The sequence below is a fragment of the Panulirus ornatus genome, chromosome 63 (assembly GCF_036320965.1).
Source record: "Panulirus ornatus isolate Po-2019 chromosome 63, ASM3632096v1, whole genome shotgun sequence".
In the NCBI taxonomy this organism is placed as follows: Eukaryota; Metazoa; Arthropoda; class Malacostraca; order Decapoda; family Palinuridae; genus Panulirus; species Panulirus ornatus.
Genome location: NC_092286.1, coordinates 26,320,315 through 26,345,480, shown reverse-complemented (window position 1 = coordinate 26,345,480; position 25,166 = coordinate 26,320,315). Strand labels below are relative to the sequence as shown.

The window sequence follows — 25,166 nt, the reverse complement described above, 5'->3', positions numbered from 1 at the left end:
AAATGTATAGGTATTTATATGTGCATGTGTGGGTGTTTATGTATATACATGTGTATGTGGGTGGATTGGGCCATTTTTTCATCTGTTTCCTTGTGCTACCTCGCTAATGTGGGAGACAGCAATAAAGTATAATAGATAGATAAATAAATGAATGTTGAAATGTATGGGTATGTATATGTGCATGTGTGGACATGTATGTATATACATGTGTATGTGGGTGGATTGGGCCATTTTTTCATCTGTTTCCTTGCACTACCTCGCTAATGCAGGAGACAGCAACAAAGTATATCAAATAAATATATATATGTATATGTCTGTGTATGTATATATATGTATACATTGAAATGTATAGGTATTTATATGTGCATGTGTGGGTGTTTATGTATATACATGTGTATGTGGGTGGATTGGGCCATTTTTTCATCTGTTTCCTTGCACTACCTCGCTAATGCAGGAGACAGCAACAAAGTATATCAAATAAATATATATATGTATATGTCTGTGTATGTATATTATAATATAGATATATATATATATTTTTTTTTTTTTTTTTTTTTTTTTGTCGCTGTCTCCCCTCCTGCGTTTGCGAGGTATATATATATATATATATATATATATATATATATATATATATATATATATATATATATATATATCAAGAATATATGGTGTGGGAGGCAAGTTGTTAGAAGCAGTGAAAAGTTTTTATCGAGGATGTAAGGCATGTGTACGAGTAGGAAGAGATGAAAGTGATTGGTTCTCAGTGAATGTCGGTTTGTGGCAGGGGTGGAAAACATCTCCATGGTTGTTTAATTTGTTTATGGATTGGGTTGTTAGGGAGGTGAATGCAAGAGTTTTAGAGAGAGGAGCAAGTATACAGTCTGTTGTGGATGACAGAGCTTGGGGAGTGAGTCAGTTGTTGTTCGCTGATGATACAGTGATGGCGGCTGATTCATGTGAGAAACTGCAGAAGCTGGTGACTGAGTTTGGTAAAGTGTGTGAAAGAAGAAAGCTGAGAGTAAATGTGAATAAGAGCAAGGTTATTAGGTACAGGAGGGTTGAGGGACAAGTCAATTATGTTTGAATGGAGAAAAACTGGAGGAAGTAAAGTGTTTTAGATATCTGGGAGTGGATTTGGTAATGGATGGAACCATGGAAGCGGAAGTGAATCATAGGGTGGGGGAGGGGGTGAAAATTCTGGGAGCGTTGAAAAATGTGTGGAAGGCAAAAACGTTATCTTGGAAAGCAAAAATGGGTATAATGGTTCCAACAATGCTATATGGTTGCAAGGCGTGGGCTATAGATAGACTTGTGTGGAGGAGGGTGGATGTGTTGGAAATGAGATGTTTGAGGACAGTGTGTGGTGTGAGGTGGTTTGATCGAGTAAGTAATGAAAGGGTAAGAGAGATGTGAGGTAATAAAAAGAGTGTGGTTGAGAGAGCAGAAGAGAGTGTTTTGAAATGGTTTGGCCTCATGGAGAGAGTGAGGAAAAATTGACCAAGAGGATATATGTGTCAGAGGTGGAGGAAATGAGGAGAAGTGGGAGACCAAATTGGAGGTGGAAAGATGGAGTGAAAAATGGATTGAATGGATTGAACTAGGGCTTGTGAAGCATCTGGGGTAAACCTTGGAAAGTTTTGTGGGGCCTTGATGTGGAAAGGGAGCTGTGGTTTTGGTGCATTATACATGACAGCTAGAGACTGAGTGTGAATGAATGTGGCCTTTGTTGTCTTTTCCTAGTGCTACCTCGCACGCATGTGGGGGGAGGGGGTTGTTATTTCATGTGTGGTGGGGTAGCAATGGGAATGAATAAAAGCAGCGCGTATGAATTATGTACATGTATATATATGTATATGTCTGTGTATGTATATATATGTATACATTGAATTGTATAGGTATTTATATGTGCATGTGTGGACATGTATGTATATACATGTGTATGTGGGTGGATTGGGCCATTTTTTCATCTGTTTCCTTGTGCTACCTCGCTAATGTGGGAGACAGCAATAAAGTATAATAGATAGATAAATAAATGAATGTTGAAATGTATGGGTATGTATATGTGCATGTGTGGGTGTTTATGTATATACATGTGTATATGGGTGGGTTGGGCCTTTCTTTCATCTGTTTCCTTGCACTACCTCGCTAATGCAGGAGACAGCAACAAAGTATATCAAATAAATATATATATGTATATTTTTTATATTATGATATAGATATATATATGTATGTATATATTTTTTTATTATTTTCATTATACTTTGTCTCTGTCTCCTTGGGGATAGGGGAAAAATGATACTTCCTATGTATTCCCTGAGTGTTGTAGAAGGCGACTAAATGGAGAGGGAGTGGGGGGACTGGAAATCCTCCCCTTCCATTTTTTTATTTTCCAAAAGAAGGAACAGAGAAGGGGTCGAAGTGTGGATATTCGTTCTAAGGCTCAGTCCTCTGTTCTTAACCCTACCTCGCTAACAAAGGAAGCAGTGAATATGTATGGTTTGATCATGTAAGCAATGAAAAGATAAGAGAGATGTCTGAAAATAAAAAGAGTGTTTTTGAGAGATCAGAAGAGGGTGTGTTGAAATGGTTTGGACATATGGAAAGAATGAGTGAGGAAAGGTTGACAGAGAGAATATATGTCAGAGGTGGAGGGAACAAGGAGAAGTGGGAGACCAAATTGGAGGTGGAAGGATGAAGTGAAAAAGATTTTGAGCAATTAGGGCCTGAACATACAGGAAGGGGAGAGGCATGCAAGGAATAGAGTGAATTGGAATGATGCGATATACCAGGATCACCGTGCTGTCAGTGGACTAAACCAGGGCATGTGAAGTGTCTGGGGTAAACCATGGAAAGTTCTGTGGTGCTGAATGTGGAAATGGAGCTGTGGTTTTGGTGTATTACACATACAGCTAGAGACTGAGTGTGAACGAATGTTGCCTTTTTTGTCAGCTTTCCTGGTGCTACATACATACATGCATATTTATATTAAGATTGGCATGCTTAAGGATGTTTGCTTACATGACATTTTCTAGTTACTGCTGGTTTGAAGCATAGCATAGTCATGATGTGGTTTATTAGATTGATTTATGCATTGCTTAAGATTAATGGTGAAACTATGTTGATTAATTTCCACACAGTTTTAAGTATCGGGTATATGTACGGTGCAAAGGGTGATTTTAAAGGTGACATGATAGTTTATGATATTTTATCTCTGGTTGCTGTTCAGTATTTTCATTCACTTTTCTTCGTTTTCCCCCATGAGGAAAGAGCCCAATAAGCACCTGAGAGAGAGCATTTGTGTGATGTGTGGTTGAAACATTGTTTTACCCTCAAGATGAGGTCTATTCATAACAGTTGGCCCACTTTGATCATCATAGAATGTGTGAGGACAGTAGGTGCTTGTTCAATGAAAAGAACCGTATGGTAGCTTTACCATTTCTGTGATATCATAGGATGAGGATGAGGGATTCTTAAGGAAATCATCTTAAGGAAATATGTAGTTTCCTCATCTCATTCAAAATATTGTCTGTTGAAGGTCCTACAGATCTCTTCCCGAAAACTCTGTTTCTTTTAGGTTTGGGGTCTGGAAGAAGAATGAAATTCCTTTAATGTTTGGGAATAAGTATCTAGTGAAATGTAAAGATGACCATATTTGGTTAAGGATTAAATCAGACCCCATATTTTAGGCTGATATGACACTGTTGAATTTAGGAATGAACATGTTTTATGGCGCTCACAGAATTTTTTCCTTTGAAGCATTATCCAGTATATTGGGCAAGACTTCCCAGGGTTTCCTTGGTTTTATAGAAAATTACATAGAATATTTGTTTATTTTTCCATATTCCATAAGTCTCCGTTAAGAAATGTACACTTCCATTTGGATCAAGAATTCATTTCTCATTTCACAACATGTCTGATTGCTGGAGCCCATGGTGAAAGGATAATTGCTTGTACTGGGTTTCATAAAAATTCACTTTGGATTAGATTAGCAAAGAAGTGTTTGGCATTTGACAAACACAATCATTCAGTGATAGCTCCATTTAGATATGATTAACCTTCCAGGTGTGACATTTATATCCCCATCTTTAGAAGAGGATGCTCCAGAATGGAATTCATTTGTCATTTAGTGGTTTCATTCTTTAGTTGTCCATTTCTTTTTAGCTCACCTTGCCAAGGCCATATGAGCATTTACAATCATTTGGTGTCCATCATCTGCTATCGTCCAGCAACTTTTTTCATTTTGATTGTATCCTTTGAAACTGTTGGGCCAGTTTAAACCAAATTAGGCATGGATAGTCCTTGGATGGCCCCTTTTCAAAATTGTATGCAGTGACCCTAGTCGCCATCCATGATGGCCACTGTCATTAACGTGTCATTACTTTTTCTCAGAAAGTAGTGGTCCCTTTTCAAAACTGCATCCATAACCCCAATGTTAAATGTTATCAGTCTTCCTAGTTATCATTCATATTTTGTCTTAGAAACTACTTGTCAAGTTTGAACCAAACTTGACAGGGATATTCTTAAGGTAGTTTCTTTTCAAGATTGTGTGTGGTAACCCTAACCACATCTCAGTTCCAAGATGGCTGTGATTACTTAGAATATTCTATCTTAATTTTTCAGCTTTCATTCTTTTCCTTGAAATTAATGCACCAATTTAAACTAAGTGTAAAGAAGTCCTTAGGTAATTCCTTTTCAAGACTGTTTTGATGACTCCAACCACCATGCAGATGGATGCCAATACTACTTAAAGTCTGTTTATTGACTTTTTTACATTTTAGTCTTCTTTGAAACTGCAGGGCCAGTTTGTTCGTGACTTGGGTAAGGATGGTCTTTAGATGGTCCTTTTTCAAATGTGTGTTCAGTGTCCCCGACCTCCATTTAAAGTGGTTTCTGTTACTAGAAATGTGAAATCTTCAAAAGATAATAACCCTTTTTTAACAGAATTGGCTCAAATTTCAAATATAGTCATTCAACATTTATAGACATCTCTTATAGATTTGTAGTTTTCCTGAATAAAAAATCTATGAAACTACTGGGTCACTTTGAAATGAATTTGGCAGGTATGGTCTATGTATAATTTCTTTTGAGAACTGAGTCTTGCATCCCCATCCACCATCCAATGTGGATTGTGTTACTTTAGTCAAAATCTTTTGCTTTTAGCACATTTACCCCACATTTGAATTGATGCAGCATGATTTTTAGCCAATTGATACATAGTAGTGTGTTTTCTGTGATTGCATAGTTTTGAGTGATTTTCTTGATTATGTATGTGACCTGTTTTGACCAAAAATTCACCAAATTGCCAAATTTAAAGTATTGTGAGCAGTACAGGCTCATGTGAGTCTCTAGTTCTCTAACTTGCTTCATCATGTTGATATTCTCTCAGAAGCTTGTAGAGCTGTGTGTGTAGGTGGGAAATGTAAGTTTTGAAGGATGAAAACCATCTTTGTACTTTAAGCAGAGCTTTGCTTTCTTTGCCTCTTCTCTCCTTTCCATTTTCAACAACCATTTCTTTGTTTCTGATAGTAACAGGCCAAAGGCACAGACTCCAGGGGCCAGTCAGTGAATGTGGGTGGATAGTTTCAGTGCTTCTTTATTTCTGTGATATGACATCAAAGACTTTATCTTTGGGGGTAAAATAGTGTTTTAACCCAGCACTGAGCAAGTGCTCTCTTAGATGCCCATATGGCTCTGTCTGTGGTATTGTATTTTTTTATCTTACATTTTATTTATTGCAGAACTTATGAAGCTATGCTTTCCACTTCAGCAGCTAAAAAACAGTGTTGTTACTAGAAGCATAGAACTTAACTTTACACTGTAAATTATACTGTTATGAATCATTTGCTTTTTGCTACCAAGATTGAATGAAGTGAAGAAAACTTTTTTAATCTGAGTTTTATTTACTGCTGTATTTGATAAATGAATTAGATTTTTGTATTAGAAGAACCATTCCTTTATCAGAATTTGGTTCTGTGATAAGTAAGGTCTCATTATGAGATGATGAGGAGCCATCTTGGTAAAATAGATTGCGTTCTTATAGTGCAGATTTCAGTTGGACAACTACTTAGAGCTGAGTGCACCCATGTATAACACACTTAACACTTTGGAGAAATTTTGTTGATTCTAACAGACTACACTTCATGTGAAATATGCATCTTTTTACAGGGGAAGTACTTTGGTCCAGACAGCCCATGTGAGGAAGTGCCATGTGATGAGGGGTCTTTACTGAGCACTGATTTGAGTGAGGCTAGCAACAGTGAGGCACTTGCCCATCCATACCATGCAGATGCAAGTGCCTCTTATTCTGCTGGAGATGGGGTAAGTCTAGACCCAACCAAATTTTTTGATGTAGAAATGAATTACTTGAGTATGACATGTGTTGATAGCAAGTTGATTGTGTAAAGAATGAAGGTTTGAGAGAGAGATGTTGCAGCAAGTACAGTACAAGTAAAAGTGCTTATCAGGTTATGCCGAAATGGTTCAGACATATAGAGGATCAAGAAAGAAAGACTGACTTAAAGGATCTACATTTCAGAAGTGGAAGGAGCAAAGTGGATGCGGAAACCAAGAAGGAGGTTGAAGGATGAAGTTAAAAAGACCTAGAAGGGTGAGAGGTGTGTGTAGGATAGAATGAATGGGATTAGTGTGGTATACGGAGTTAACAATGCCACCTTGCTTAAGTATTATACACAATTATCATGAGAAAGTAAGGTAAGATCAGACTAGTAATTTACTTTGATGGAGTTTAGGGAAAGGTAATGGGATTTTTTTCAGGGAACTTACTGTATATTACTGAATGTCATAATGCTTTTCTATCACAGGTAACTAATTGAATCATATTGATAAAAGCTTTGAAAAATTGTATTGGTGATGAAACAGAATGACACCCATCTACATCAGATGCTGAAACCTTGGAATCCTAATTGCTTTATTAGAGCTGCATCCGTCCATCAGAGTAGTGAGCGAGGCTGTGTGTGGTAGTAATCCCTATTTTCCACATTGGTTCAGTTTGCTGAGAACACACTCTGGCTTCCCTTCTTCACTGTCGGATGTTTCATAGAGAAGTTTCCCATGATTCAAGAACTTTAGGGTATGCGCAACCATCATTAAGGTTGTGAGTTATAGGCCCCCATGGCTGCTCTTCATGGCAAACATGAGTGGGAGTGATTGCTGTTCAGGTGGCCCCATAATGCTAGACCCTCCTTAACATAAAGAAATTATTCTAAAGCCAAATATTGAATAGAAGAGTAGGGAATGTGAACAAGAGCATTAGGAAAAAGGACATTGTTAAGTGATATTAGGTAATGAACTGAGAAGAAGGTTAACCAACCACACCCATTCCCTACATTTCAGAGTGAACAAACTAATAGAGGGATGGAATGATTCAAGGTGAGATTGAGGGAACCTTTTTAATCATGCTCATTCCCAGCAGCTTAGAGCAAACAGTTTAATAGAGGGATAGAATGGCTCAAGTGTGAAATTGCTAGCCTGAATAGAGGGCCACTTAACTATGGGTTAGATCCCACACAAGTTGGTGCTACAGTCACATCTTTTGTTAGAAGTTATGTAAAATGAGGCAAAAATGGCAAAACCTCCATAAGAACCCAAAAGCACCCTAAACATGATTGATGAGAGGAAGTGCACTGAAGATCAAGAGTATTTGTTAAGATGCACAAAAGGAGGAGGTAGAAGGTAGAGGGACACCTCCCCCCATATGAAAACAAAGCTAAAGCATTTGATTCCCTCACAATAAAGGCCTATAAGCCTAAAGCTGGGTACAGGTATGTGCAGAGTAAGGAACAGGTATTTGTTTTTGTTTTTGTGTACCTAGATCCGAATTCATTTCGTTAACCTTCATCCTTTACATATACTGGCATGCAGTGGATTGTGCAAAATAAGCGCATATGCTGGGTTTACCCACAGGTTTTATTGGAATAATTAGTGTAGTTACAAAGAGGATGGGCCTTTCTGATCTTTCTTACTCTCTGGTTAACTCCTGTTTAGGCTTGTAAAGAGTTTATACATTTGTGAAATGTGAAGGAACATGGGGAAGGGGGACATCAAATTGGAGATGGAAAGACAGAGTGAAACAGATTTTGAGTGCTTTGGGCCTGAACATGCAGGAGGGTGAAAGGTGTGCATGGGATGGAGTGAATTAGAATGATTTGGTGTACAGGGGGCAATGTGCTGTCAGTGGACAGAACCAGAGCATGTAAAACAACAATGGAAATGTTTTAAGGTCTAGTTGTGGTTAGGGGGGCTGTAATTTTGGTTGTTACACATGAAAGCTAATGAAAGGCTGTGAGCAAATGAGGCCTTTACTTTGTTCCTGGTGCAGGAAACTTCAAACAAGTATGGAAAAAATTCATAATTGTTTGTTGTTTCCTATGTTAGCAAGGTAGTACCGAGAGTAGATGAAGAAAAGGCCTGTTTCACTCACATCCATTCTCTGGCTGTAATGTATAATACACTGAAACCACAGCCCCCTATCCACAGCCAGGCCTTCAGACCTTTACTTGGTTTTCACCATCTGCTAGATATACCCTGGTTCAGTCTATTGACAGCATATTGCACCTTGTAAATCACATCACCCCATTTCACTTTATGCCATGCATGCCTGTTACCCTTCTGCATGTTCAGGCCATGAGCACTCAAAATCTTTTTCATGCCATCCTTCCATCTCCAGTCTGGTTCCCCCTTCCCCCTTGTCTGCTCAACTTCTGACATATATATATCCTCCTTGTCAATCTCTCTTCACTCATTCTCTCTATATGTCCAAACCATTTTAGCATACCCTCTTCAGCTTTCTCAATTACAATCTTCTTGTTACCTCACATCTTTTGGAAAAAGGTGAGAACAAAGGAGGTAAGGGGAGTGGGGGAGGAATGGGATGTATTTAGGGAAGCAGTGATGGCTTGCGCAAAAGATGCTTGTGGCATGAGAAGCGTGGGAGGTGGGTTGATTAAAAAGGGTAGTGAGTGGTGGGATGAAGAAGTAAGATTATTAGTGAAAGAGAAGAGAGAGGCATTTGGATGATTTTTGCAGGGAAATAATGCAAATGAGTGGGAGATGTATAAAAGAAAGAGGCAGGAGGTCAAGAGAAAGGTGCAAGAGGTGAAAAAGAGGGCAAATGAGAGTTGGGGTGAGAGAGTATCATTAGATTTTAGGGAGAATAAAAAGATGTTTTGGAAGGAGGTAAATAAAGTGCGTAAGACAAGGGAACAAATGGGAACTTCAGTGAAGGGGCTAGTGGGGAGGTGATAACAAGTAGTGGTGATGTGAGAAGGAGATGGAGTGAGTATTTTGAAGGTTTGTTGAATGTGTTTGAGGATAGAGTGGCAGATATAGGGTGTTTTGGTCTAGCTGGTGTGCAAAGTGAGAGGGTTAGGGAGAATGATTTGGTAAATAGAGAAGAGGTAGTAAAAGCTTTGCAGAAGATGAAAGCCAGCAAGGCAGTAGGTTTGGATGGTATTGCAGTGGAATTATCAAGAAAGGGGGTGACTGTATTGTTGACTGGTTGGTAAGGTTATTTAATGTATGTATGATTCATGGTGAGGTGCCTGAGAATTAGCGGAATGCTTGCATAGTGCCATTGTACAAAGGCAAAGGGGATAAGAGTGAGTGCTCAAATTACAGAGGTATAAGTTTGTTGAGTATCCCTGGTAAATTATATGGGAGGGTATTGATTGAGAGGGTGAAGGCATGTACAGAGCATCAGATTGGAGAAGAGCAGTGTGGTTTCAGAAGTGGTAGAGGATGTGTGGATCAGGTGTTTGCTTTGAAGAATGTATGTGAGAAATATCTAGAAAAGCAAATGGATTTGTATGTAGCATTTATGGATCTGGAGAAGGCATATGATAGAATTGATAGAGATGCTCTGTGGAAGGTATTAAGAATATATGGCGTTGGAGGTAAGTTGTTAGAAGCAGTGAAAAGTTTTTATCGAGGATGTAAGGCATGTGTATGTGTAGGAAGAAAGGAAAGTGATTGGTTCTCTGTGAATGTAAGTTTGCGGCAGGGGTGTGTGATGTCTCCATGGTTGTTGAATTTGTTTATGGATGGGGTTGTTAGGAGGTGAATGCAAGAGTTTTGGAAAGAGGGGCAAGTATGCAGTCTGTTGTGGATGAGAGAGCTTGAGAAGTGAGTCAGTTATTGTTTGCTGATGATACAGTGGCAATGGCTGATTTTTGTGAGAAACTGCAGAAGCTGGTGACTGAATTTGGTAAAGTGTGTGAAAGAAGAAAGCTGCGAGTAAATGTGTATAAGAGCAAGGTTATTAGGTACAGTAGGGTTGAGGGACAAGTCAACCAGGAGGTAAGTTTGAATGGAGAAAAACTGGAGGAAGTGAAGTGTTTTAGATATCTGGGTGTGGATTTGGCAGCGGATGGAACCATGGAAGCAGAAGTGAATCATTGAGTGGGGGAGGGGGCGAAAGTTCTGGGAGCATTGAAAAATGTATGGAAGTCGAGAATGTTATCTTGGAAAGCAAAAATGGGTATGTTTAAAGGAATAGTGGTTCCAACAATGTTATATGGTTGCGAGGTGTGGTCTATAGATAGAGTTGTGCAGAGGAGGGTGGATGTGCTGGAAATGAGATGTTTGATGACAATAATGATGACAGTAATGAAAGGGTAAGAGAGATGTGTGGTAATAAAAAGAGTGTGGTTGAGAGAGCAGAAGAGGGTGTTTTAAAAAGGTTTGGTCACATGGAGAGAATGAGTGAGGAAAGATTGACAAAGAGGATATATGTGTCAGAGCTGGAGGGAACGAGAAGAGGTGGGAGACCAAATTGGAGGTGGAAAGATGGAGTGAAAAAGATTTTGAGTGATTGGTGCCTGAACATGCAGGAGGGTAAAAGGCATGCAAGGAATAGAGTGAATTGGAATGATGTGGTACACTGGGGTTGACATGCTGTCAATGGATTGAACCAGGGTATGTGAAGCGTCTGGGGTAAACCATGGAAAGTTCTGTGGGGCCTGGATGTGGAAAGGGAGCTGTGATTACGATGCATTATACATGACAGCTAGAGACTGAGTGTGAACGAATTGGGCCTTTGTTGTCTTTTCCAAGCACTACCTTGCGCACATGCAGGGGGAGAGTGCTGTCATTTCATGTGTGGTGGGGTGGCACCAGGAATGAATAAAGGCAGACAGTATGAATTATGTGCATGTGTATATATGTATATGTGTGTGTGTGTGTATATATATATGTATACATTGAGATGTATGGGTATGTATATGTGCTGTGTGTGGATTTGTATGTATATACATGTGTATGTGGATGGGTTGGGCCATTCTTTCATCTGTTTCCTTGCGCTACCTCGCTAACGCGGGAGTCAGCGACAAAGTATAAGAAATGAATATATATATATATATATATATATATATATATATATATATATATATATATATATATATATATATGGGGATAGGGGAGAAAGAATACTTCCCACGTATTCCCTGCGTGTCGTAGAAGGCGACTAAAAGGGGAGGGAGTGGGTGGCTGGAAATCCTCCCCTCTCGTTTTTTTTTTAATTTTCCAAAAGAAGGAACAGAGAAGGGGGCCAGGTGAGGATTTTCCCTCTAAGGCCCAGTCCTCTGTTCTTAACGCTACCTCGCAAATGCGGGAAATGGCGAATAGTATGAAAAAAAAAAAAAAAAAAAAATATATATATGTATATATATATATATATATATATATATATATATATATATATATATATATATATTTTTTTTTTTTTGCTTTGTCGCTGTCTCCCGCGTTTGCGAGGTAGCGCAAGGAAACAGACGAAAGAAATGGCCCAACCCACCCCCATACACATGTATATACATACACGTCCACACACGCAAATATACATACCTACACAGCTTTCCATGGTTTACCCCAGATGCTTCACATGCCCTGATTCAATCCACTGACAGCACGTCAACCCCAGTATACCACATCGATCCAATTCACTCTATTCCTTGGACTCCTTTCACCCTCCTGCATGTTCAGGCCCCGATCACACAAAATCTTTTTCACTCCATCTTTCCACCTCCAATTTGGTCTCCCACTTCTCCTCGTTCCCTCCACCTGCGACACATATATCCTCTTGGTCAATCTTTCCTCACTCATTCTCTCCATGTGCCCAAACCATTTCAAAACACCCTCTTCTGCTCTCTCAACCACGCTCTTTTTATTTCCACACATCTCTCTTACCCTACGTTACTTACTCGATCAAACCACCTCACACTACACATTGTCCTCAAACATATCATTTCCAGCACATCCACCCTCCTGCACACAACTCTATCCATAGCCCACGCCTTGCAACCATACAACATTGTTGGAACCACTATTCCTTCAAACATACCCATTTTTGCTTTCCGAGATGATGTTCTTGACTCCCACACATTCTTCAAGGCTCCCAGGATTTTCGCCCCCTCCCCCACCCTATGATCCACTTTCGCTTCCATGGTTCCATCCGCTGCCAGATCCACTCCCAGATATCTAAAACACTTTACTTCCTCCAGTTTTTCTCCATTCAAACTCACCTCCCAATTGACTTGACCCTCAACCCTACTGTACCTAATAACCTTGCTCTTATTCACATTTACTCTTAACTTTCTTCTTTCACACACTTTACCAAACTCAGTCACCAGCTTCTGCAGTTTCTCACATGAATCAGCCACCAGCGCTGTATCATCAGCGAACAACAACTGACTCACTTCCCAAGCTCTCTCATCCACAACAGACTTCATACTTGCCCCTCTTTCCAAAGCTCTTGCATTCACCTCCCTAACAACCCCATCCATAAACAAATTCAACAACCATGGAGACATCACACACCCCTGCCGCAAACCTACATTCACTGAGAACCAATCACTTTCCTCTCTTCCTACACGTACACATGCCTTACATCCTCGATAAAAACTTTTCACCTTCTAACAACTTGCCTCCCACACCATATATTCTTAATACCTTCCACAGAGCATCTCTATCAATTCTATCATATGCCTTGTCTAGATCCATAAATGCTACATACAAATCCATTTGCTTTTCTAAGTATTTCTCACATACATTCTTCAAAGCAAACACCTGATCCACACATCCTCTACCACTTCTGAAACCACACTGCTCTTCCCCAATCTGATGCTCTGTACATGCCTTCACCCTCTCAATCAATACCCTCCCATATAATTTACCAGGAATACTCAACAAACTTATACCTCTGAAATTTGAGGACTCACTCTTATCCCCTTTGCCTTTGTACAATGGCACTATGCATGCATTCTGCCAATCCTCAGGCACCTCACCATGAGTCATACATACATTAGATAACCTTACCAACCAGTCAATAATACAGTCACCCCCTTTTTTTAATAAATTCCACTGCAATACCATCCAAACCTGCTGCCTTGCCGGCTTTCATCTTCCGCAAAGCTTTTACTACCTCTACTCTGTTTACCAAATCATTTTCCCTAACCCTCTCACTTTGCACACCACCTCGACCAAAACACCCTATATATGCCACTCTATCATCAAACACATTCAACAAACCTTCAAAATACTCACTCCATCTCCTCACATCACCACTACTTGTTATCACCTCCCCATTTGTGCCCTTCACTGAAGTTCCCATTTGCTCCCTTGTCTTATGCACTTTATTTACCTCCTTCCAAAACATCTTTTTATTCTCCCTAAAATTTGATGATACTCTCTCACCCCAACTCTCATTTGCCCTCTTTTTCACCTCTTGCACCTTTCTCTTGACCTCCTGTCTCTTTCTTTTATACATCTCCCACTCAATTGCATTTTTTCCCTGCAAAAATCATCCAAATGCCTCTCTCTTCTCTTTCACTAATAATTTTACTTTTCCATCCCACCACTCACTACCCTTTCTAATCAACCCACCTCCCACTCTTCTCATGCCACAAGCATCTTTTGCGCAATCCATCACTGATTCCCTAAATACATCCCATTCCTCCTCCCCCCCCTTACTTCCATTGTTCTCACCTTTTTTCCATATATATATATTTTTTTTTTTTTATACTTTGTCGCTGTCTCCCGCGTTTGCGAGGTAGCGCAAGGAAACAGACGAAAGAAATGGCCCAACCCCCCCCCATACACATGTATATACATACGTCCACACACGCAAATATACATACCCACACACCTTTCCATGGTTTACCCCAGACGCTTCACATGCCTTGATTCAATCCACTGACATCACGTCAACCCCGGTATACCACATCGCTCCAATTCACTCTATTCCTTGCCCTCCTTTCACCCTCTTGCATGTTCAGGCCCCGATCACACAAAATCTTTTTCACTCCATCTTTCCACCTCCAATTTGGTCTCCCTCTTCTCCTTGCTCCCTCCACCTCCGACACATATATCCTCTTGGTCAATCTTTCCTCACTCATCCTCTCCATGTGCCCAAACCACTTCAAAACACCCTCTTCTGCTCTCTCAACCACGCTCTTTTTATTTCCACACATCTCTCTTACCCTTACGTTACTCACTCGATCAAACCACCTCACACCACACATTGTCCTCAAACATCTCATTTCCAGCACATCCATCCTCCTGCGCACAACTCTATCCATAGCCCACGCCTCGCAACCATACAACATTGTTGGAACCACTATTCCTTCAAACATACCCATTTTTGCTTTCCGAGATAATGTTCTCGACTTCCACACATTCTTCAAGGCCCCCATAATTTTCGCCCCCTCCCCCACCCTATGATCCACTTCCGCTTCCATGGTTCCATCTGCTGCCAGATCCACTCCCAGATATCTAAAACACTTCACTTCCTCCAGTTTTTCTCCATTCAAACTCACCTCCCAATTGACTTGACCCTCAACCCTACTGTACCTAATAACCTTGCTCTTATTCACATTTACTCTTAACTTTCTTCTTTCACACACTTTACCAAACTCAGTCACCAGCTCCTGCAGTTTCTCACATGAATCAGCCACCAGCGCTGTATCATCAGCGAACAACAACTGACTCACTTCCCAAGCTCTCTCATCCCCAACAGACTTCATACTTGCCCCTCTTTCCAAAACTCTTGCATTTACCTCCCTAACAACCCCATCCATAAACAAATTCAACAACCATGGAGACATCACACACCCCTGCCGCAAACCTACATTCACTGAGAACCAGTCACTTTCCTCTCTTCCTACACGTACACATGCCTTACATCCTCGATAAAAACTTTTCACTGCTTCTAACAACTTTCCTCCCACACCATATATTCTTAATATCTTCCACAGAGCATCTCTACCAACTCTATCATATGCCTTCTCCAGATCCATAAATGCTACATACAAATCCATTTGCTTTTCTAAGTATTTCTCACATACATTCTTCAAAGCAAACACCTGATCCACACATCCTCTACCACTTCTGAAACCACACTGCTCTTCCCCAATCTGATGCTCTGTACACGCCTTCACCCTCTCAATCAATACCCTCCCATATAATTTACCAGGAATACTCAACAAACTTATACCTCTGTAATTTGAGCACTCACTCTTATCCCCTTTGCCTTTGTACAATGGCACTATGCACGCATTCCGCCAATCCTCAGGCACCTCACCATGAGTCATACATACATTAAATAACCTTACCAACCAGTCAACAATACAGTCACCCCCTTTTTTAATAAATTCCACTGCAATACCATCCAAACCTGCTGCCTTGCCGGCTTTCATCTTCCGCAAAGCTTTCACTACCTCTTCTCTGTTTACCGAATCATTTTCCCTAACCCTCTCACTTTGCACACCACCTCGACCAAAACACCCTATATCTGCCTCTCTATCATCAAACACATTCAACAAACCTTCAAAATACTCATTCCATCTCCTTCTCACATCACCACTACTTGTTATCACCTCCCCATTTGCGCCCTTCACTGAAGTTCCCATTTGCTCCCTTGTCTTACGCACTTTATTTACCTCCTTCCAGAACATCTTTTTATTCTCCCTAAAATTTAATGATACTCTCTCACCCCAACTCTCATTTGCCCTCTTTTTCACCTCTTGCACCTTTCTCTTGACCTCCTGTCTCTTTCTTTTATACATCTCCCACTCAATTGCATTTTTTCCCTGCAAAAATCATCCAAATGCCTCTCTCTTCTCTTTCACTAATAATTTTACTTTTCCATCCCACCACTCACTACCCTTTCTAATCAACCCACCTCCCACTATTCTCATGCCACAAGCATCTTTTGCGCAATCCATCACTGATTCCCTAAATACATCCCATTCCTCCTCCCCCCCCTTACTTCCATTGTTCTCACCTTTTTCCATATATATATATATTCTTTTTTTTTATACTTTGTCGCTGTCTCCCGCGTTTGCGAGGTAGCGCAAGGAAACAGACGAAAGAAATGGCCCAACCCCCCCCCATACACATGTATATACATACGTCCACACACGCAAATATACATACCCACACAGCTTTCCATGGTTTACCCCAGACGCTTCACATGCCTTGATTCAATCCACTGACATCAAGTCAACCCCGGTATACCACATTGCTCCAATTCACTCTATTCCTTGCCCTCCTTTCACCCTCCTGCATGTTCAGGCCCCGATCACACAAAATCTTTTTCACTCCATCTTTCCACCTCCAATTTGGTCTCCCTCTTCTCCTTGCTCCCTCCACCTCCGACACATATATCCTCTTGGTCAATCTTTCCTCACTCATCCTCTCCATGTGCCCAAACCACTTCAAAACACCCTCTTCTGCTCTCTCAACCACGCTCTTTTTATTTCCACACATCTCTCTTACCCTTACGTTACTCACTCGATCAAACCACCTCACACCACACATTGTCCTCAAACATCTCATTTCCAGCACATCCATCCTCCTGCGCACAACTCTATCCATAGCCCACGCCTCGCAACCATACAACATTGTTGGAACCACTATTCCTTCAAACATACCCATTTTTGCTTTCCGAGATAATGTTCTCGACTTCCACACATTCTTCAAGGCCCCCATAATTTTCGCCCCCTCCCCCACCCTATGATCCACTTCCGCTTCCATGGTTCCATCCGCTGCCAGATCCACTCCCAGATATCTAAAACACTTCACTTCCTCCAGTTTTTCTCCATTCAAACTCACCTCCCAATTGACTTGACCCTCAACCCTACTGTACCTAATAACCTTGCTCTTATTCACATTTACTCTTAACTTTCTTCTTTCACACACTTTACCAAACTCAGTCACCAGCTCCTGCAGTTTCTCACATGAATCAGCCACCAGCGCTGTATCATCAGCGAACAACAACTGACTCACTTCCCAAGCTCTCTCATCCCCAACAGACTTCATACTTGCCCCTCTTTCCAAAACTCTTGCATTTACCTCCCTAACAACCCCATCCATAAACAAATTCAACAACCATGGAGACATCACACACCCCTGCCGCAAACCTACATTCACTGAGAACCAATCACTTTCCTCTCTTCCTACACGTACACATGCCTTACATCCTCGATAAAAACTTTTCACTGCTTCTAACAACTTTCCTCCCACACCATATATTCTTAATATCTTCCACAGAGCATCTCTATCAACTCTATCATATGCCTTCTCCAGATCCATAAATGCTACATACAAATCCATTTGCTTTTCTAAGTATTTCTCACATACATTCTTCAAAGCAAACACCTGATCCACACATCCTCTACCACTTCTGAAACCTCACTGCTCTTCCCCAATCTGATGCTCTGTACATGCCTTCACCCTCTCAGTCAATATCCTCCCATATAATTTACCAGGAATACTCAACAAACTTATACCTCTGTAATTTGAGCACTCACTCTTATCCCCTTTGCCTTTGTACAATGGCACTATGCACGCATTCCGCCAATCCTCAGGCACCTCACCATGAGTCATACATACATTAAATAACCTTACCAACCAGTCAACAATACAGTCACCCCCTTTTTTAATAAATTCCACTGCAATACCATCCAAACCTGCTGCCTTGCCAGCTTTCATCTTCCGCATAGCTTTTACTACCTCTTCTCTGTTTACCAAATCATTTTCCCTAACCCTCTCACTTTGCACACCACCTCGACCAAAACACCCTATATCTGCCACTCTATCCTCAAACACATTCAACAAACCTTCAAAATACTCACTCCATCTCCTTCTCACATCACCACTACTTGTTATCACCTCCCCATTTGCGCCCTTCACTGAAGTTCCCATTTGCTCCCTTGTCTTACGCACTTTATTTACCTCCTTCCAGAACATCTTTTTATTCTCCCTAAAATTTAATGATACTCTCTCACCCCAACTCTCATTTGCCCTTTTTTTCACCTCTTGCACCTTTCTCTTGACCTCCTGTCTCTTTCTTTTATACATCTCCCACTCAATTGCATTTTTTCCCTGCAAAAATCGTCCAAATGCCTCTCTCTTCTCTTTCACTAATACTCTTACTTCTTCAACATATATATATATATATATATATATATATATATATATATATATATATATATATATATGAAGATATATATATATATATATATATATATATATGAAGATATATATATATATATATATATATATATATATATATATATATATATATATATATATATATATATATATATATATATATATTTCCAGCCCCCCGCTCCCTTCCCTTTTAGTCGCCTTCTACGACACGCAGGGAATACGTGGGAAGTATTCTTTCTCCCCTATCCCCAGGGACATATATATATATATATATATATATATATATATATATATATATATATTTTTTTTTTTTTTTGCTTTGTCGCTGTCTCCCGCGTTTGCGAGGTAGCGCAAGGAAACAGACGAAAGAAATGGCGCAACCCACCCCCATACACAATGTACACACACACACGCCCACACACGCAAATATACATACCTATACATCTCAATGTACACATATATATACACACACAGACACATACAGATATACCCATGCACACAATTCACACTGTTTGCCCCTATTCATTCCCATCGCCACCTCGCCACACATGGAATACCATCCCCCTCCCCCCTCATGTGTGCGAGGTAGCACTAGGAAAAGACAACAAAGGCCCCATTCGTTCACACTCAGTCTCTAGCTGTTACGCAATAATGCCCGAAACCACAGCTCCCTTTCCACCTCCAGGCCCCACCCCAGACGCTTCACATGCCCTGATTCAATCCACTGACAGCACGTCAACCCCGGTATACCACATCGATCCAATTCACTCTATTCCTTGCCCGCCTTTCACCCTCCTGCATGTTCAGGCCCCGATCACACAAAATCTTTTTCACTCCATCTTTCCGCCTCCAATTTGGTCTCCCACTTCTCCTCGTTCCCTCCACCTGCGACACATATATCCTCTTGGTCAATCTTTCCTCACTCATTCTCTCCATGTGCCCAAACCATTTCAAAACACCCTCTTCTGCTCTTTCAACCACGCTCTTTTTATTTCCACACATCTCTCTTACCCTTACATTACTTACTCGATCAAACCACCTCACACCACACATTGTCCTCAAACATCTCATTTCCAGCACATCCACCCTCCTGCACACAACTCTATCCATAGCCCATGCCTCGCAACCATACAACATTGTTGCAACCACTATTCCTTCTAGTGTTCATGGGCTTTGCCTGTTAGAGGTAACACTGTAAGTGAAAAGTCACTTTTGATGAGTAAAGTCTAGTGTAGAAGTAGTACAACCTTGGACAGCAGGAACCATTAGCAAGAGGTAACATCAGAACTCTTTTATGCAAATATAGTCCTTGGGTGATTATGAATGAATAGAATAAGATACTGTATATATGTATATATGCATATTCCCCTGATGTTAACTCCTTGTACCGTAGAAGGGGAAAGATTTTTATATGGAAACTGAATTTTAGGTCAGTAACTTTTTTGATTTATTTAGTTTGCCCTTTTCTTGTATGCAGGAATCAGTTTTCCTAAGCTAAATATTTAGATATGGCAAATAGTATTACCATGACGTATTTTCTTTTCCATTTGTAGGCCTCCTCATCTGGTGAAGACAGCTTGCCCACTGATGAGGATTCAGATGTTGAACTTTTTGGGAGTAACAAGAGGGTTGTTAAGAGGAAACATAAGGCTTCAGAACTACTAAAGAATCAGGTTTGTAGATGCATTACAGTATTCTCTTTAGTATTAGAGCTTATTGTGATAAATCAATAAAACAAACTAATTATTCACTTCTTGCATGTCAGACACATTATACAGAGAGCAAGAGAGTAAATTGGTGCAGATGGAGGCCTCTGTTCATTTCTTCCTAACAGTGTCTTGCAAAAGCAGGAGAGAATTAATATAAAAAGAAATATTACATGGGGCCTTTGTTGTCTTTTCCTAGCGCTACTTCGCACACATGAGGGGGGAGGGGGATGTTATTCCATGTGTGGCGAGGTGGCGATGGGAATAAATAAAGGCAGACAGTATGAATTATGTACATGTGTATATATGTATATGTCTGTGTGTGTATATATATGTGTACATTGAGATGTATAAGTATGTATATTTGCGTGTGTGGATGTGTATGGATATAAATGTGTATGGGGGTGGGTTGGGCCATTTCTTTCGTCTGTTTCCTTGCGCTACCTCGCAAACGCGGGAGACAGCGACAAAGCAAAATAAATGAATAAATATATATCTTACATTATGCCATTTATTGATATGAATAAGCTTGCATTGAAAAAAATTGGAGGAACTGAAGTGTTTTAGATATTTGGGAGTGGACTTATCAGAGAGTGAAGCTATGGAAGCAGAAGTGAATCACAGGATGTGTGGAAGGAGAGAAAGTTATCTCAGAGAGTAAAAATGTGTATGTTTGAAGGAATAGTAGTTCTAACAATATTATATAGTTACAAGGCTTGAGCTATTGATAGGGTTGTACAGGGGAAGGTGGATGTGTTGGAAATGAAGTGTTTGAGGACAGTATGTGGTGTGAGGTGGTTTGATCGAGTAAGTAATAAAAGGTAAAAGAGATGTGTGGAATATAAAGTGTTTTTGAGAGAGCAGAAGAGGGTGTGTTGAAATGTTCTGGACATAAGGAGAGAATGAGTGAAGAAAGGTTGACAAAGAGGATATATGTGTCAAAGGTGGAGGGAATGAGGAGAAGTGGGAGACCAAATTGGAGATGTAAGGATGGAGTCAAAAAGATTTTGAGTGATCGGGGTCTGAACATACAGGAGGATGAGAAGTGTTCAAGGAATAGAGTGAAATGGAATGATGTGGTATACTGGGGTCGATGTACTGTCAATAGACTGAACTAGGGCATATGAAACGTATGAGGTAAACCACGGAAAAGTCTGTGGGGCCTGGATAGCGAGCTGTGGTTTCAGTGCATTACACATGACAGCTAGATATTCAGTGTGAACAATTGTGACCTTTTTGTCTGTTTTCCTGGCGTTACCTCGTTGAAGCAGGGGGCAGCAGTGCTGTTTCCTATGGGGCAGGGTAGTGCCGGAAATGGATGAAGGCAAGCAAGTATGAATATGTACATGTGTATATATGTATATATGTTTATATTCATATTTGCATGTATGGGCATTTATGTATATATATGTGTATGTATATGAATGGATGGGCCATTCTTCTTCTGTTTCCTGGTGCGCTTTCACTGAAGAGGCAGTCAAGTATAATTAAATGATAATAATGATGATATAACTTTGCTCTTATTCACATTTGCTCTTAACATTCTCTTTTCACACTTTTCCAAACTCAGTCACCAACTCCTGCAGTCTCTCACACAAATCAGCCACCAGAGCTGTATTATCGGCGAATAACAGCTGACTCACTTCCCAGGCCCTCTTATCCCCAATAGACTGCATACTCATCCCTCTCTCCAAAACTCATGCATTTGCCTCCCTAACCACCCCATCCATAAACAGATTGAACAACCCTGGGGACATCACACACCCCTACCACAAACCAACTTTCACTGGGAACGAATCACTCTCCACTCTTCTTACTCATACACATGCCTTACATCCTTGGTAAAAACTTTTCACTGCTTCTAGCAGCTTACCTCCCACACCATATACTCTTAAGACCTTCCACACGACATCTCTATCAACCGTGGAAGGATGGAGTGGAAAGGATTTTGAGCGATCGGGGCCTGAACATACAGGAGGGTGAAAGGCATGCAAGGAATTGAGTAAATTGGAACAATATGGTATACAGGGGTGGACGTGCTGTCATTGGATTGAACCAGGGCATGTGAAGCGTCTGGAGTAAACCATGGAAAGTTTTGTAGGGCCTGAATGTGGAATGGGAGCTATGATTTCAATGCATTACACATGACAGCTAGAGACTGAGTGTGAACACATGTGGCCTTTGTTGTCTTTTCCTAGCGCTACCTCGCACGCATGCGGGGGGAGGGGGTGTCATTTCATGTGTGGTGGGGTGGCAGCAGAAATGGATGAAGGCAGCATGTATGAATATGTACATGTGTATATGTCTGTGTATGCATATGTATATGTATGTATAGTATACATATGTTGATATGTAATATAGATATGTATGTAGCATTTATGGATCTGGAGAAGGCATATGATAGAGTTGATAGAGATGCTCTGTGGAAGGTACTAAGAGTATATGGTAGTATATGGGAGGCAAGTTGTTAGAAGCAGTGAAAAGTTTTTATCGAGGATGTAAGGCATGTGTACGTGTAGGAAGAGAGGAAAGTAATTGGTTCTCAGTGAATGTAGGTTTGCGGCAGGGGTGTGTGATGTCTCCATGGTTGTTTAATTTGTTTATGGATGGGGTTGTTAGGGAGGTGAATGCAAGAGTTTTGGAAAGAGGGGCAAGTATGCAGTCTGTTGGGGATGAGAGAGCTTGGGAAGTGAGTCAGTTGTTGTTGGCTGATGATACAGCGCTGGTGGCTGATTCATGTGAGAAACTGCAAAGCTGGTGACTGAGTTTGGTAAAGTGTGTGGAAGAAGAAAGTTGAGAGTAAATGTGAATAAGAGCAAGGTTATTAGGTACAGTACGGTTGAGGGTCAAGTCAATTGGGAGGTAAGTTTGAATGGAGAAAAACTGGAGGAAGTAAAGTGTTTTAGATATCTGGGAGTGGATCTGGCAGCGGATGGAACCATGGAAGCAGAAGTGAATCATAGGGTGGGGGAGGGGGCAAAAGTCCTGGGAGCCTTGAAGAATGTGTAGAAGTCAAGAACATTATCTTGGAAAGCAAAAATGCTTTGAAGGAAAAGTGGTTCCAACAAAGTTGTATGGTTGCAAGGCGTGGGCTATGGATAGAGTTGTGTGCAGGAGGGTGGATGTGCTGGAAATGAGATGTTTGAGGACAATATGTGGTGTGAGGTGGTTTGATCGAGTAAGTAATGTAAGGGTAAGAGAGATGTGTAGAAATAAAAAGAGCGTGGTTGAGAGAGTAGAAGAGGATGTTTTGAAATGGTTTGGGCACATAGAGAGAATGAGTGAGGAAAGATTGACCAAGAGGATATATGTGTCAGAGGTGGAGGGAACGAGGAGAAGTGGGAGACCAAATTGGAGGTGGAAAGATGGAGTGAAAAAGATTTTAAGTGATCAGGGCCTGAACATGCAGGAGGGTGAAAGGCGGGCAAGGAATAGAGTGAATTGGATCGATGTGGTATACCGAGGTCGACGTGCTGTCAATGGATTGAATCAGGGCATGTGACGCGTCTGGGGTAAACCATGGAAAGTTGTGTGGGGCCTGGATGTGAAAAGGGAGGCTGTGGTTTCGGGCATTATTACATGACAGCTAGAGACTAATTGTGAACGAATGTGGCCTTTGTTGTCTTTTTCTAGCACTACCTCGCACACATGAGGGGGAAGGGGGATGTTATTCCATGTGTGGCGAGGTGGCGATGGGAATGAATAGGGGCAGACAGTATGAATTATGTACATGTGTATATCTGTATATGTCTTTGTGTATATATATGTGTACATTGAATTGTATAGGTATGTATATTTGCATGTGTGGATGTGTATGTATATACATGTGTATGGGGGTGGGTTGGGCCATTTCTTTCGTCTGTTTCCTTGCGCTACCTCGCAAACGCGGGAGACCGCGACAAAGCAAAATAGATAAATAAATAAATAAATATATAAATGTGTGTGTATATAAGTGGATGGACCATTCCTCATCTGTTTCCTGGCACTACCTCGCTGATGTGGGAAACGGTCGTCAAGTATGATAGAATAATAGATGTATATATTTATGTTGTATGTGTTTATATCTGTATATGAGTGGATGGTCCATTCTTCCTCCTTTTCATGGCACTACCTTGCTGATGCAGGAAACAGCAATCAAGTAGACTGATAATAATCATAATGATACTAGTGATAATAATGATAATATTGATAATGATATACATGTTCTGTATATTAGGGAGTACTTACAGAGTATCCCTGGGGATAGGGGAGAAAGAATACTTCCCACATATTCCCTGTGTGTCGTAGAAGGCGACTAAAAGGGGAGGGAGCGGGGCGCTGGAAATCCTCCCCTCTCGTTTTTATTTTTCCGAAAGAAGGAACAGAGAAGGGGGCTAAGTGAGAATATTCCCTCAAGGGCTCAGTCCTCTGTTCTTAGTGCTACCTTGCTAATGCTGGAAATGGCAAATAGTATGAAAAACAGAGAGTATGAGAATCTTTTGCATAGTATTATGCATGATTATTAACTGAAGAAGGAAATTGTTCGAAAAATGCATTCTTCATATACAATTTACATATTGCAGAGTACTCCAGTGCGATGCCAGAGTACTCCAGTGCGATGCCAGAGTACTCCAGTGCGATGCCGTGTTTCAAAAGCCAATACAGACCAGTTAATGGTTGTACCCATCTCCAGTGGAGGAGGAAGACCAAAGATTGAAGCTAAGTAAGTTCCATAAACAATTCATTAGAATTTTGATGGATGATAGATAGATAGATAGATTGATTGATTTTTAGTAGAAAAAGATGAACTTCTGTGTATAATTCTGAATCATGAATACATTTTGTGCATGCAGAGCAGGATTATTAGATTTTGTTGGGACTCCTCCTCATGCAGTTTTTATTAGAAGTGAGAATGAATACAGAAATTTAGAATATCAGAGTCAAGAATACCCAAAATAAAAGTAGAATTAATTGGAAAATCATTTATAGATAGAGAGGTAGAATTAAACACGAACA

At 40.6% G+C, this 25,166-nt stretch overlaps 1 protein-coding gene across 7 annotated transcripts in view; it reads left to right on the top strand.

The window, feature by feature from the left end:
- Positions 1-25,166, top strand: part of LOC139745940 (uncharacterized) — a 226,610-nt gene that overhangs the window by 110,014 nt on the left and 91,430 nt on the right. For all 7 annotated transcript variants that reach the window (XM_071656637.1, XM_071656638.1, XM_071656634.1 and 4 more), the window contains 3 exons: positions 6,166-6,318; positions 20,019-20,138; positions 24,734-24,873. In XM_071656637.1, the coding sequence (XP_071512738.1) occupies positions 6,166-6,318; positions 20,019-20,138; positions 24,734-24,873 (413 nt within the window). The remainder of the gene's footprint in view (positions 1-6,165; positions 6,319-20,018; positions 20,139-24,733; positions 24,874-25,166) is intronic.